Consider the following 11,723-nt stretch of genomic DNA (forward strand, 5'->3'; position numbering starts at 1 on the left):
CTGATGAAGACCTAAAACTCAGGTCGAAACGTCGGCATAAAATAAATAAATATTGTTTTGTTTATTTATGTTGTTCTTTGCTGACCGCACCCCCCGACAAACTTCTTCAAGCATAATCAAGATAAGTGTAGAACCACGGAAAATTATTTCAAACATGGAATAAAAAAATATCTAAATATATATTACATAGACATGTTAATGATGAAAACTCGTAGTATTTTAATTTATTGATATTTATTTTATTATTATTTTTTAAACTACTAAGGTTCAATAGTATGACTGTAAACGATTACAAGAGAGATAATCATTAAAACGGAAATTTAAAAAAATAAATTTAAAATCCCTCAACAACAATCAAAATGCTTTAAAAAAAAAATACTTGAGTTAGAAAATACCGATGAGAATACTCAGAAAAATAAAGAAAAAATAAAAACAAACTAATCAGAAAATTAAGGATAAAAAATAATAAATACAACTCACCCCTGGTTCTGGCGCGTGAGCGTTCGTCGTAGGAGACTGGTCAGACCCTCTTTGCGTTGGAGGATAACTCTGCAAAGTTTAAAAAGTATATTGTAATAATATAATGATATGTTAAACATAGAGAAAAATGCAAAACAAATGAATTGGTACAATTCATTAATAAATAAATATTTATCGAATCAGAGTTTTTTTTTTTTTTTTTTTTTTCATACCCTCCTATAATGATGTTATTGAATATTGTTATTGTTAAAGACATACTCAACACGTAATTTTTGTCCTACTGGGGATGTTGGCTGCCACTTCGAATCAGAGTGCAACGCTAAAACACTTATAACGCGACTATAAAATTCCATAAAACGCGATTAAACAAAAACAAAAAAAATAAGTATTCATGTTTTCAGAACAAAAAAAAGATAAAATCTCACCCAATTTTATCGATTACCTAACAATATTTTTTAAGCAATAATCCATTTGAATTTACACATAAATCATAATGCATAGATAAAGATAATTCATTAGAGTAAAATGATGTAACTAATGATTTCTGTTACGCCCACAGCTCATGAAAATAACAGGAAAGTTTTATCCCTTCCTCACAATAAATTATTGACCGCTGGGAACATTTCTATCCTACGCTGGGAAAGGACTTTCGTCAGATCTTAATCACTACTAACCGATATTTCATCAGCCGACTACGCAGCACTAATACAAACAGAACGAGATGGTTATGGTTACTTGAAACATTTATTTATAAAACAATAAATAATAAATAAATATGCTGGAAAATATCTTATGTACGTAACATGGGTTTTCAGGAGTTTCATTCATTGAATCGTGTAGGTAGCTCTTTGAGACATTTCAATAGAAAAGTCATATTTTTAGTTAGCACAACAATGTATGTACAAAATTTTATATATACACAGATTAAAAGCCGAATTAATAGAGGCACCCAAGGAAAAAGTTTACAATTAAGTCGGGTGAATTTTAATGTAATTCCACTTTACCAACACAGAAACAATAACTAAACTTGTGTTAATTATTTTTCAGTACTAGGAATAATACATTATAAACTATAAATGTTAACTTCTGTAAGTGCCATTAATAAATTCGAATTTATGTAAAGTAAGTATTACTTTCGAAATAACAAAAATTAAAAACAAAAAAAAAAATCACTCGGATATATATACATTTTAAACTGTCAAATATACAGAATAAATTAACAGATTTACTTAGAAATATATAAATAACTTAAATTAGTCGTTAATTAATTTCTTTGTTCCAAGGCACTCTATTTATGATATATTCTGATTATTTTTCTTCTAGGATAATAATTCAAAAATATTTATTAATTTCAAATCAATAATGTATTGTACGACGTTTCGGACCGTTTGTCCATCTTCAGCATCTTTCTCTAAAAATAGACACTGTGTTATTTATTATATATTAATAATTTCCATGCATATAATTTACTTAATTTGAGATTTATTAATTTTATTGAAAAATATCCAGAATTTGTATTCTTTGATTTAAATATTTTTATTTTAGATAACTTTTCATTAATTTGTCTTTTATAATATATATTCTACATTTATGTATTTGAACTATTTGTTAATTGTTCATTTTATATTTAATTTTAAAAATGTTGAAAGTCACCAATTATTCTATAATTAAAATATATTTATTATTGAGGTGTAGATAGTTGACCGTAGATTAATGATTGGAGAAGTTTGTCGGGGGGTGCGGTCAGCAAAGAACAACATAAATAAACAAAACCATATTTATTTATTTTTAAACGTCGGCATAAAATAAATAAATATGGTTTTGTTTATTTATGTTGTTCTTTGCTTACCGCACCCCCCGACAAACTTCTCCAATTATATTTATTATTATTAATTGCCCACTACGTATTTATATATCGTTTTAAATTTCATAGTTAATTACCTTCTAAAATCATAAATTTTAATTGCTCTGATGTCTTTCATGTACTGACTTGATTACAAGGTATTAGCTCTTTCTACTGTTTTCTACCATATCTATTATTTAATTTTTTTTTTTTTTCAAATTCAAAATTACTATTGGTCACTATTGCTCGTTAAAGCTGATGTATTAACATTTTTTGGATTATCATTTTGTACTGTTTATATCAGGTTAGTAAAGTTTATATTTATTGCTATGCTGTTTAAATATTATTTTATACTCCACATTTTACTTTTAATTTGTTCAATATGGTATTTTGTGTTTATGATTCTTTACTGCAGTACTTGGTATTAATTTTTTTTTTTTTTGCACATTTAGAGTTCCGAATTGAAACTATAGCGGTTAAATTAAGAATCGCTGAAGTTTTTAATTTCACTTGGGCATACCTTAGGTAGAACATTTACAAAATAGAAATGAAGTCAGGGGGCCGGAAGGAGAGGCGTAGAAAAGTTTGTAACTTGAAGAAAAGTTTTTCAATTGAAAAAGAAACGTAGAACATTGATTAAAAAAGTATAATTCAGTTAATCCCCGACTTTTTAATCTTACTAGTAGCCGAAATGAAATTAGTATTTTTCTAATCAATGCCTCGAGGTTGGCGGAGTTATATTTACAGCGGTGTCGTCATTCTCGTTATTTTCTAATTTCTTCTCGGAATAATTCTGGAGTAACTTAAAATTAAAGTTTTCTGGAGATGTCTCATCCCGCTGTACTTTCCTTTCGCTGAATTAACGAAGTTATAAAAAGAAACCACCTTTCCGGTGGTGGTGATAAACAAAGGCGTTTCCTGAAAAGTTATTCAGTTGATTATTTAATGCTACTATTTATTATTTAGAACAATAAGAAAATATTTGTCATAATACGAAGAACCATAAAATAAATTACAAAAAAGTATCTCCCTTCCACTTAGAAATAAATGGAGTTGAATACAATTAATATAGACGAAATATGCTATGTCAGTTCTCGATTATTCACGTGAGTACTTGTTCAACCTAAACGTAAAGAGAAAACAACGAAAAAAACAAAAAAAAAAACAAAGAAAATAGTAGAAGGTTGTACATCGGTTTTGGTTGAGGACCGTTCTGCGTTGATACAGATGCTTGCACAGCTGTTCAAAGCTCTACCAATTCAGACGTCATCTGCCTCTACAAAACAGCATATGTACCATCGGGAGAACCAATAGAAAGAAAGTATACCAAGAGTTCAAATAACTCAATATATTCTCTACTATCGAAGAAAATTTAATGTATATATAAATGAATAGTTCGCAAGTGTGTCCTCAGTACACGAAAAACTTCTGGAACTTATCACACCATGTTTTTATATAAACTGTTAATTTTTATATGAAAAATGTAAAGTTAATCCTCGATTTATCCAGTAGAAATACAATTTTTTTTTCATCATTAAAATAAATTAGTACATCATAAATATATAATACATGAAATGTATTATATATACTTTAACTAAGTCTTCTCCCTTTCATTGCCTTGTGGCATTTAAGGTGTTGATATCAGTCCAGCTAAAGTGGTATAGTCTTGCTATAGCAAAAGGCTACGCCATGAAATTAATGGAGAAAGTAATACAATTTTGGAAAATTATATATCGGTATGTAAATTATTAAAATATATGGGCGAAAAAGTAATTAAATTAATAGAATATAAAAAAAATAAAAAATCGAAATCAGACCATAATTACAAATAGCAAACATACAACGAACGGGATTACAGGAAAATGGTATCTTTTTACAATTACTTACCACTATATTGATTTTATTGATAGGATAAGTATTGGGACCGTGCGAAATTTCGAATTCGAGTTTTTGACGAAAATACATATTTGAGGTTCTTTGAGTCACAATACCGAAGTCTCGGAAAGTGGTCTGTAGGCCTAGCTCAGAATCAAAAGTAGAATAAAATAAAAATTACATATTGAAGGCAGTTATGTACTTTGGTAGTGACAGTAGTTTTTCGATTAAAATCGACTAGGCGAAAGTGCCAGTAAATGTTTTCGGTGCGTCAACGCGTTCTCGTTGTTAGCAATAATAAACAATGAGTAAATACAAAATATTAAAGAATTTTAATGACTGAACTAATTACAACGAGAAAATCCGAGACCGCACGATCTTACCAGATTGCATTATGGTTTCCTTTTCAATTCTTATAGTATTGTATTCTTGACAGGAACCAAATTTATTAAATTTAGATTTTTTTTTTTTTTTTTTTTAAAATCACATTTACTCTTCGTCGTAAACCTGCCGACTGCCCTACAGTATACTTTAATAATGTGGCTCTTACCCCTGTAGAACAGATTCGTTATCTTGGACTACATCTTGACAAACGACTAACCTGGAATCCTCACACAAGACTGAAAAGACAGGAAACTGCACGCAGATTCCGACTATTACAGCACTTACTAGACAAACGGTCTAAACTTCCAACTCGTTACAAAAGACTGATCTACATGACAATAATAAGGCCCATCTGGACATACGGAGTTGAGCTTTGGGGCTCCACTAAACCTTCGAATTCCTCTCGTATCCAATCTTTACAATTCAAAATCCTCAATGCTCCTTATTTTGTTACTAATAAAACCATCCATAAAGACCTAAATGTTCCTTATGTAACCGATCTAGCCCGAACCCGATATTATTCCTTCCATAATAAACTCCTTAACCACCCAAAAGCACTCGTTTCTAACCTTGCTTCCTCTTCCATTCCTGGCAATCCTCCGAGGCGCCTGAAAAGAAGATGGCCTCGTGACCTTATATTGTAAACTGTTTTTAGAGTTCTACTACTGGGTAGTTTCTCTACATCCTGTATCATATCATTATGATCAAACTTACTGGTTGTATTTTTTTATACAGTTGTAAATATCAATAAATAAATAAAATAAAAAATAAAATTTTTTTTTTTTTTTTTTCCGAAAATTACTAAAATAGCGGTAACTTGAACATGAGACCACCGCAAAACTTGGGAACCTATGAAAGGGAGTAACTGAAAATCGTGTGATATGCAAACTACTTTTTAGCCAATACTGAAGTTGGTATTTAAAAAGTAATTAAATTAAAAAAATAAATTAATAAGTTAATAAAAATCAAAATGACCCATTATTTGGAAAGTTGCAATATACTGAACCCTGTACTCTCACTATAGAGTAAGAGGTATATAAGAAGAACCCAAGAGCCTTGATATTTCTGGAGCTAACTACTGTGCTGAAAGGAAATAACCTTATAACTCATTTACGCTCTAATAAATATGCTACCTTTCTTTCCTGTAAGAAGATTACGGCACAAGAACGCCAGGCGTTCCTCAGCACTATAATTGTGGCATGCTATTAAAATATTATAATCCAACCGGCCAAAGTGATTTCCTCGATTAATTTAAATCCTATCATCCATAAAGACCTTAATGTTCCATATGTAACACATCAAGCCTGAACCAGATATCATTCCTTCGATTATTAACTTCCTAACCATCCAAACCCACTAGTTTCTAACCTTGCTTTCTCTTCCATTCCTGACAATCCTCCGAGGCGCCTGAAAAGTAGATGGGCACGAGACCTGATAATGTAAAAACGTCATTAGATTGCTACCAATGAGTAGTTATCACTCCTAATATAATTAATTAGTTATTATCACTCATAATAACTTACATCAAATTTACTAAATGTACTGTTGTAAATTCCAATAAAGATAAAAAATGAAAAACTAATTCCTTAGCATTAAAGTCTTAGTGAGTTGAAAAACCCTTCACCAATCAAGTTAGTTTCTAGATGACGTCTTTTTAACTCCTTGAAATCCGTCTCATCCTGCTATTCCTTTAAATGTGGTCGGGCCCTTAATTCATCTAATCAAGCTTAAAAGTGTCAAACTCCATAAAATAAGTAAGTGAGTTACTCTTTTGAAACTTCTAGGAAATCTCACATAAGCCTGTGTGAAATTACTTCTTTTTTACAATATTTTATTTTATTTTAATAACAATCATCGTTTAGGGATCTATGGCGGTATACACCTCAATGCACCCAAACATAAAATCATTACCGCTACCAAACTCCCCTTCGCAATAGCGGGAAATAAGAAAGAGACACCAGGTGAGAGTGGCTCTAATTATTCCTAAAGCGGCCATTACCTGCAAAATAACCGTAACGGACCTAACGATCCACTGCCGGTTATATCCTCCACTTCCATTCCTGTCCCTTCAAACTGCCTCTTGGATATTCCGGAGGGAATCCCAAATCGAGTCGCTTGGAGGGTTTCTACCCCCCGCCATCTCTTCTTTCTTTCTCCTTCTCCCCCATTTTCCATTTCTCTCTCTTATCTGTGTCCTTTCTGGAGCCAGTAAATCTTTACTGGTCTGAGATGAGGACTTTGTTTTACGATCCTATCATCTTCCTTCAACTGTTTTTTTTTTCATTTCGTAGAAGTGGATTTATCTTGTTAACCAAAATCAAGGCTCTTTGTGAAAACATGCATAATTTATTTAGATATATATAAAAAAAAATACTTGAAGGGTATATAAGTTGTGCTTCAGATATTTTCATATTCATTCAGTGAAATAAAAAAAAATTAATTTTTTCTTACATAAAAATATTTTTCTCTTCTAAGGTTAAGGTATTAACTTCGTATTTGTGTATATTAAAAGTTTTTTTTTTATTATAGTATTTATCTTATCAATTACAATTATCCCTCGCCATACTCATCTTCAAAATCCTTTCCCATCATTTTTTTCCTATTTTTGTAAAACATCAAATAATTCCATTTTCTGAATACTACAGTATAGCCAGAAAATATGGAGTAAGCTATGTTCCGGTTTACATTGTATTTGATAGAAACGTTCGTCATTGTCTAAAATGAAATAAAAGGCAGCCAGTGATAGGCTCTTATTCCTGACACGCTCCAGTTCATCATAAGGCCCGCCTTTTTGGCTTCACTTTTTCTGGCATTTACCCTCTCCATTAAAATTGTACCTCAAAGATTAAAATGGATAACTTACGAAAGTTTACATTGGTTAATTACAATTTTTTTGTCTGATACTAAAAAAATAACTCTAAACATTAATAAAGTAGATTGTTAATCTGTGGTACAATCAAACTTATACTCAAAGCAACTTTCGCACAAACGTCTTAATTACAATAATCAACACGACGGAGGTTTATAATTAGGATTAGCGATAATTAGGCTTTTTTTGATAGCTGTCATTTCACACTCAATTATAAGATCTACATGTTATTTCAGTAATTATATTTATTGATTTCGTGCCTCTCGATTCTTTACAGCTAATGTTATTGTTTGTTTGGTTGGTTTGAATGGGTGTAAAATAGTAGCTAGGTCATAATAGTAACTTAACAATTTGATAGTAAAGAAGGAAAAATTGATGGAACAAGGAGAAGGTGACCAAAACTTAGTAGGATGGTGATGAAGGAGGATCAATATTATCTAAGGAGGAACTGGATGTCGATGGCACAAGACAATGACGATTGAAAGAAGCGTAGAGAGGAGGTCAAGACCGGGTATTAGTGCAGTAATATAAAAAAAATAATCAAGTTGTAACTTAAGAACATTTCTCAAAAAGTACTTGATAAAAACCGATTTCTGTTCCGATTTATCTGAATAGCATATAAACATCCACTTAAATATAAGCACTTACAGACTTACACGTATGTATATAATGTCGATATTATTCATTAGATATAATTGCATTTATATGACAGCTATAATTATTAAACTTGAATTGGTAATTTTTAGAGTGATATGTATTTACCTGGTGAGGGTGGGTGGATGGGGAAGGGGGTTCCTGCTGGGGCTGCGGCGCTGCCCCTTGCGGCCCGGGGCTCCAAGAGGACCCCCTGCTCTCTGGGCCCGGGCCGCCCCCGAAGCTGCTCCCGTTGTTCGCCGGCGGGCCGCCAATCTGTAACAACACAGCACATTATGTAATATAATTTTAACGATAATTAAATACCTATAAATTATGGAACGTTTACTTAGTAAATAATATGAGAGCAAAAGGACAAAGGTCACGTAGCTCCATAACGTAAAAAGCACAATAACACCAATTTATCCTGTTTAGAGATTTATTAGGATTTTTTACGATTGTGCGAACAAATCAAATCTGTCTTATATTCTAAATATGAGCAATCTAGCAAATGTAAAAAGAATCCTGAACTTCAGAGAGCACGGAATGCATACTTTCAAGTAGACTTAGGTAAGAGATTGAAGCATGCCGTGCCTCTTTAACTTGAGAAGTATGAGCTGCTACGGCACGAAGAGGTCAATCCGTATCGTCATCATTATGTTTCAATCTACATTATTGTATTCATTTTTTCCACTCACTGTTGCAGGTAAACTGACAATATTACAATTGCATACATTGGGAAGTAATTGACAGCGAACTGCAAGTTTAAAAAACGATTCTAGCAATTATGTATACCTAGTTGTTGAAGAATGGGAAACAGCTGACAAACAATATGCCAATGATGTACTAAACAGAACATACAATCTTTCAATTCACAAAAAATCTAATTTACAAAATAATTCTCTCCCTTATTTGTACTTATGTATTTGACAGCTGAAATTTTGAATATTGAACACATCAATCCTTTCAGCAATAATAAGAAACCGCTTAATTCTATTTAACAAGCCATATGCCTTGATATACCATTTATTGCAGAACTAATCCTACCTAAAACCATACCTAGAACTATCCTATTTATCCAACAGTTTCCTCAGAACCTAACTGATCATCCAAATCCTTTATAGAGCAATCGCCATACTACTTAGACCCACTCATCCCAACATTCATCTTCAAAGTTTGAAAGAGTAGTTGACAGATGACCTTTTTTTTACTATGCAATTGCCAGAATTTTCACTCCGGTATAGCGCACTCGTTCAATCTACAATAGCTTTTAATAATTGAGGAGAGGTCGAGGATGAAACGATTGGATTTCCTTGGGCTCAACTTTTCTATCTAGCGATTCCTGCCAAATATACAGTAATTTACAAGATAATTCTCAAATTTATACACATATTTACCAATATATTTCTACGAATGAATTTGGCTGCATGAGATAGCTGAAATTTTGAGCATCGAACTCACCTAATCCTATCAGTTGAAAGCCATTAGAGAAATAGTTAATGCTCCATTTTATGTTACAACCCATGCTTGACATTCCGCTTGAAGATCTTGTTCCGTCCGAATGATAAAAAAAATAATCAGAAATTCACTGATCATCCAAATGCTCTGCTCGGAATAAATCCTTCACTAGAATTGAAACGGCAGTTGGATGGAATTCACATGTTAAGATGTATATTGGAGTTTCGGCCAATACCAGAATCTTCATTGAAGTCCTAACTGTCTGCTGGTAGAGCGCCCGTGCTTAACTACAATAGCTATCAGATTCGCTTGGATCTTCTAGAGTCCCAGATTTTCCTCGTGCGATGGGAAGAAAAAGGTTTGGTTCCTAAGTCTCTAGACAGTGGAAATACTACTCATAAATTCGTCGGTATTTTGATTTTTTAAAAAACTTTAATAACTCCATACCTTATACTAAAGAAATTTTCAAAATTCTATATAGACCTTTCTAATCACCCAAATCCTGTGTTTCAAGCTTTATCCATTTCTAAACATATCTACAATCTACCTCAAAGCTTGAGGACCTCAAAGTCTCCACTCATGTTTAATCTGTTTGCGAGTTAAGTGTACTTATCGACCGCTAGTTGCTGAGCACTAGATATGGTAGGAGGGTTGTAGTACTTGACAATAAAAAATAGTTTTCTTAACACTATTAACAGCTAAGAAGGAATTTACGGTAAGTTTCAAAAGTAATAATAAACTGAAAACAACAGGACAAACTTGGATCGAACTCCGGTCATAAATAATACCTTCCGACATTGATTACATTTAGCGGAGTAGCTTAGTTCCTGTTCTGTATTCGGAACACGGAGGGAAGAGCGAACGGCTCATTTTGACTGAGGTATTAAAAAATAGAATGATAGAGCGGGAGGGACGGAACTGGGGAGGGAGGAGGAGGGCTTAATACAGGCAGAGAGGGACAGGGAGGCGGTGTTTGCTATTCACCAAGCGAGGATTACCGGATAAAGGCCGCTCCCTATTATTTTGTTTTCCGTTGGCTCGGGATTACCCTCCCCCGTCGCAAAAATATTTTAGCACACAGTTCCTCCTCCTGTCTATTTATAGCGATGTTTTCCGCAGTCCCTTCGTGGAAAACCTTTTTGTATTTTTTTTTCCCCGATCCCCGACTCCAGTTACGGTGGAAAAAGAGGAAAATCTACCGTCCTACTATGAATCCCTCGGCTACCCTTATTCATCTCTTCAATAGCCCGACTGAATACAGAGTGTTCTCTTTGTACGGTTTTATCCCCGATGGTTGCAAACAGTTTTACATCCATCGTCTACCGTTATACATTTTTACATATTCAGTAATATTTCGAATTTTCAACCGAGTGTATCCGCTATATATTGTATTTGAATCGTGAAGTAACACAAATTATAATTATTTTAACTAAAATAAAAAAAATAGCGTTTTAATGCTAAAAATATATAATAATTAAGCTACCAAAATGAATTTGTATTAAAAATGTTATAACTAATAAATATTTTGCGATATTAAAAAAAAAATTAAAAATATAACAACTCATAATAGAATGAGTTAAAATTTGACTGGGTTATGTATATATTTGTGTTTAAAACTGTTTTAAATAATAAGAAAGTTTTTGGATTATATATTATTACATATTGAGGCGAATCAAGCACACAACGTCCAATAAAATAAAGCATTGAAGAAGAAAAAATTTTATTGTTTCTTAATATATTTATTAAATAGCAAATAATATAGAAAATTAATGTCTAAATCTCGAACTAACAAAAACAGTATTAGCGGTCACATTAAATATACTAATTTAAAAATAATTACGATTATAAACAATTGAACTTATTTTGTATTTAAAACTGTAGTATTGGGATAAAATTTTTTAAAAAATATATAAAAAATTAGTATACATAGTAAGAAGAGAGGATAAAGGTGCAGTCAGCAAAAAAACAGAAATTAACACAAGCATATTTATTTGTGCCGACGTTTCAACCTGATTTTCAGGTCTTCATCAGGGAGTTACAGGCAGAAATTCTGGCTAAAATTGAGTCTAACTCCCGTATCTTCTCCTCTTAAATATCTACGGTAAACTATCCTCACCTCATTTTGTATACATAGTAGATGAAAAAGTATACATACATTTATATTATTATAGAATTATAATA

The 11,723-nt window shown here is 32.1% G+C and overlaps 1 protein-coding gene across 2 annotated transcripts in view; it reads right to left on the reverse strand.

Moving 5' to 3' along the window:
* Window positions 1–426: 426 nt before the first annotated feature.
* LOC106690617 (trithorax group protein osa) overlaps window positions 427–11,723 on the reverse strand; it is a 157,171-nt gene continuing 145,874 nt past the window's right edge. For both annotated transcript variants that reach the window (XM_067047046.1, XM_067047047.1), the window contains 2 exons: window positions 8,214–8,360; window positions 427–549 (listed from right to left, as the gene is read on the reverse strand). In XM_067047046.1, coding sequence (XP_066903147.1) covers window positions 442–549; window positions 8,214–8,360 — 255 coding nt within the window. In that variant the 3' untranslated portion in view covers window positions 427–441. The remainder of the gene's footprint in view (window positions 550–8,213; window positions 8,361–11,723) is intronic.

This window comes from Halyomorpha halys, unplaced genomic scaffold (assembly GCF_000696795.3).
Source record: "Halyomorpha halys isolate HHAL.00 unplaced genomic scaffold, Hhal_1.1 Scaffold1778.1, whole genome shotgun sequence".
Taxonomy (NCBI): domain Eukaryota; kingdom Metazoa; phylum Arthropoda; class Insecta; order Hemiptera; family Pentatomidae; genus Halyomorpha; species Halyomorpha halys.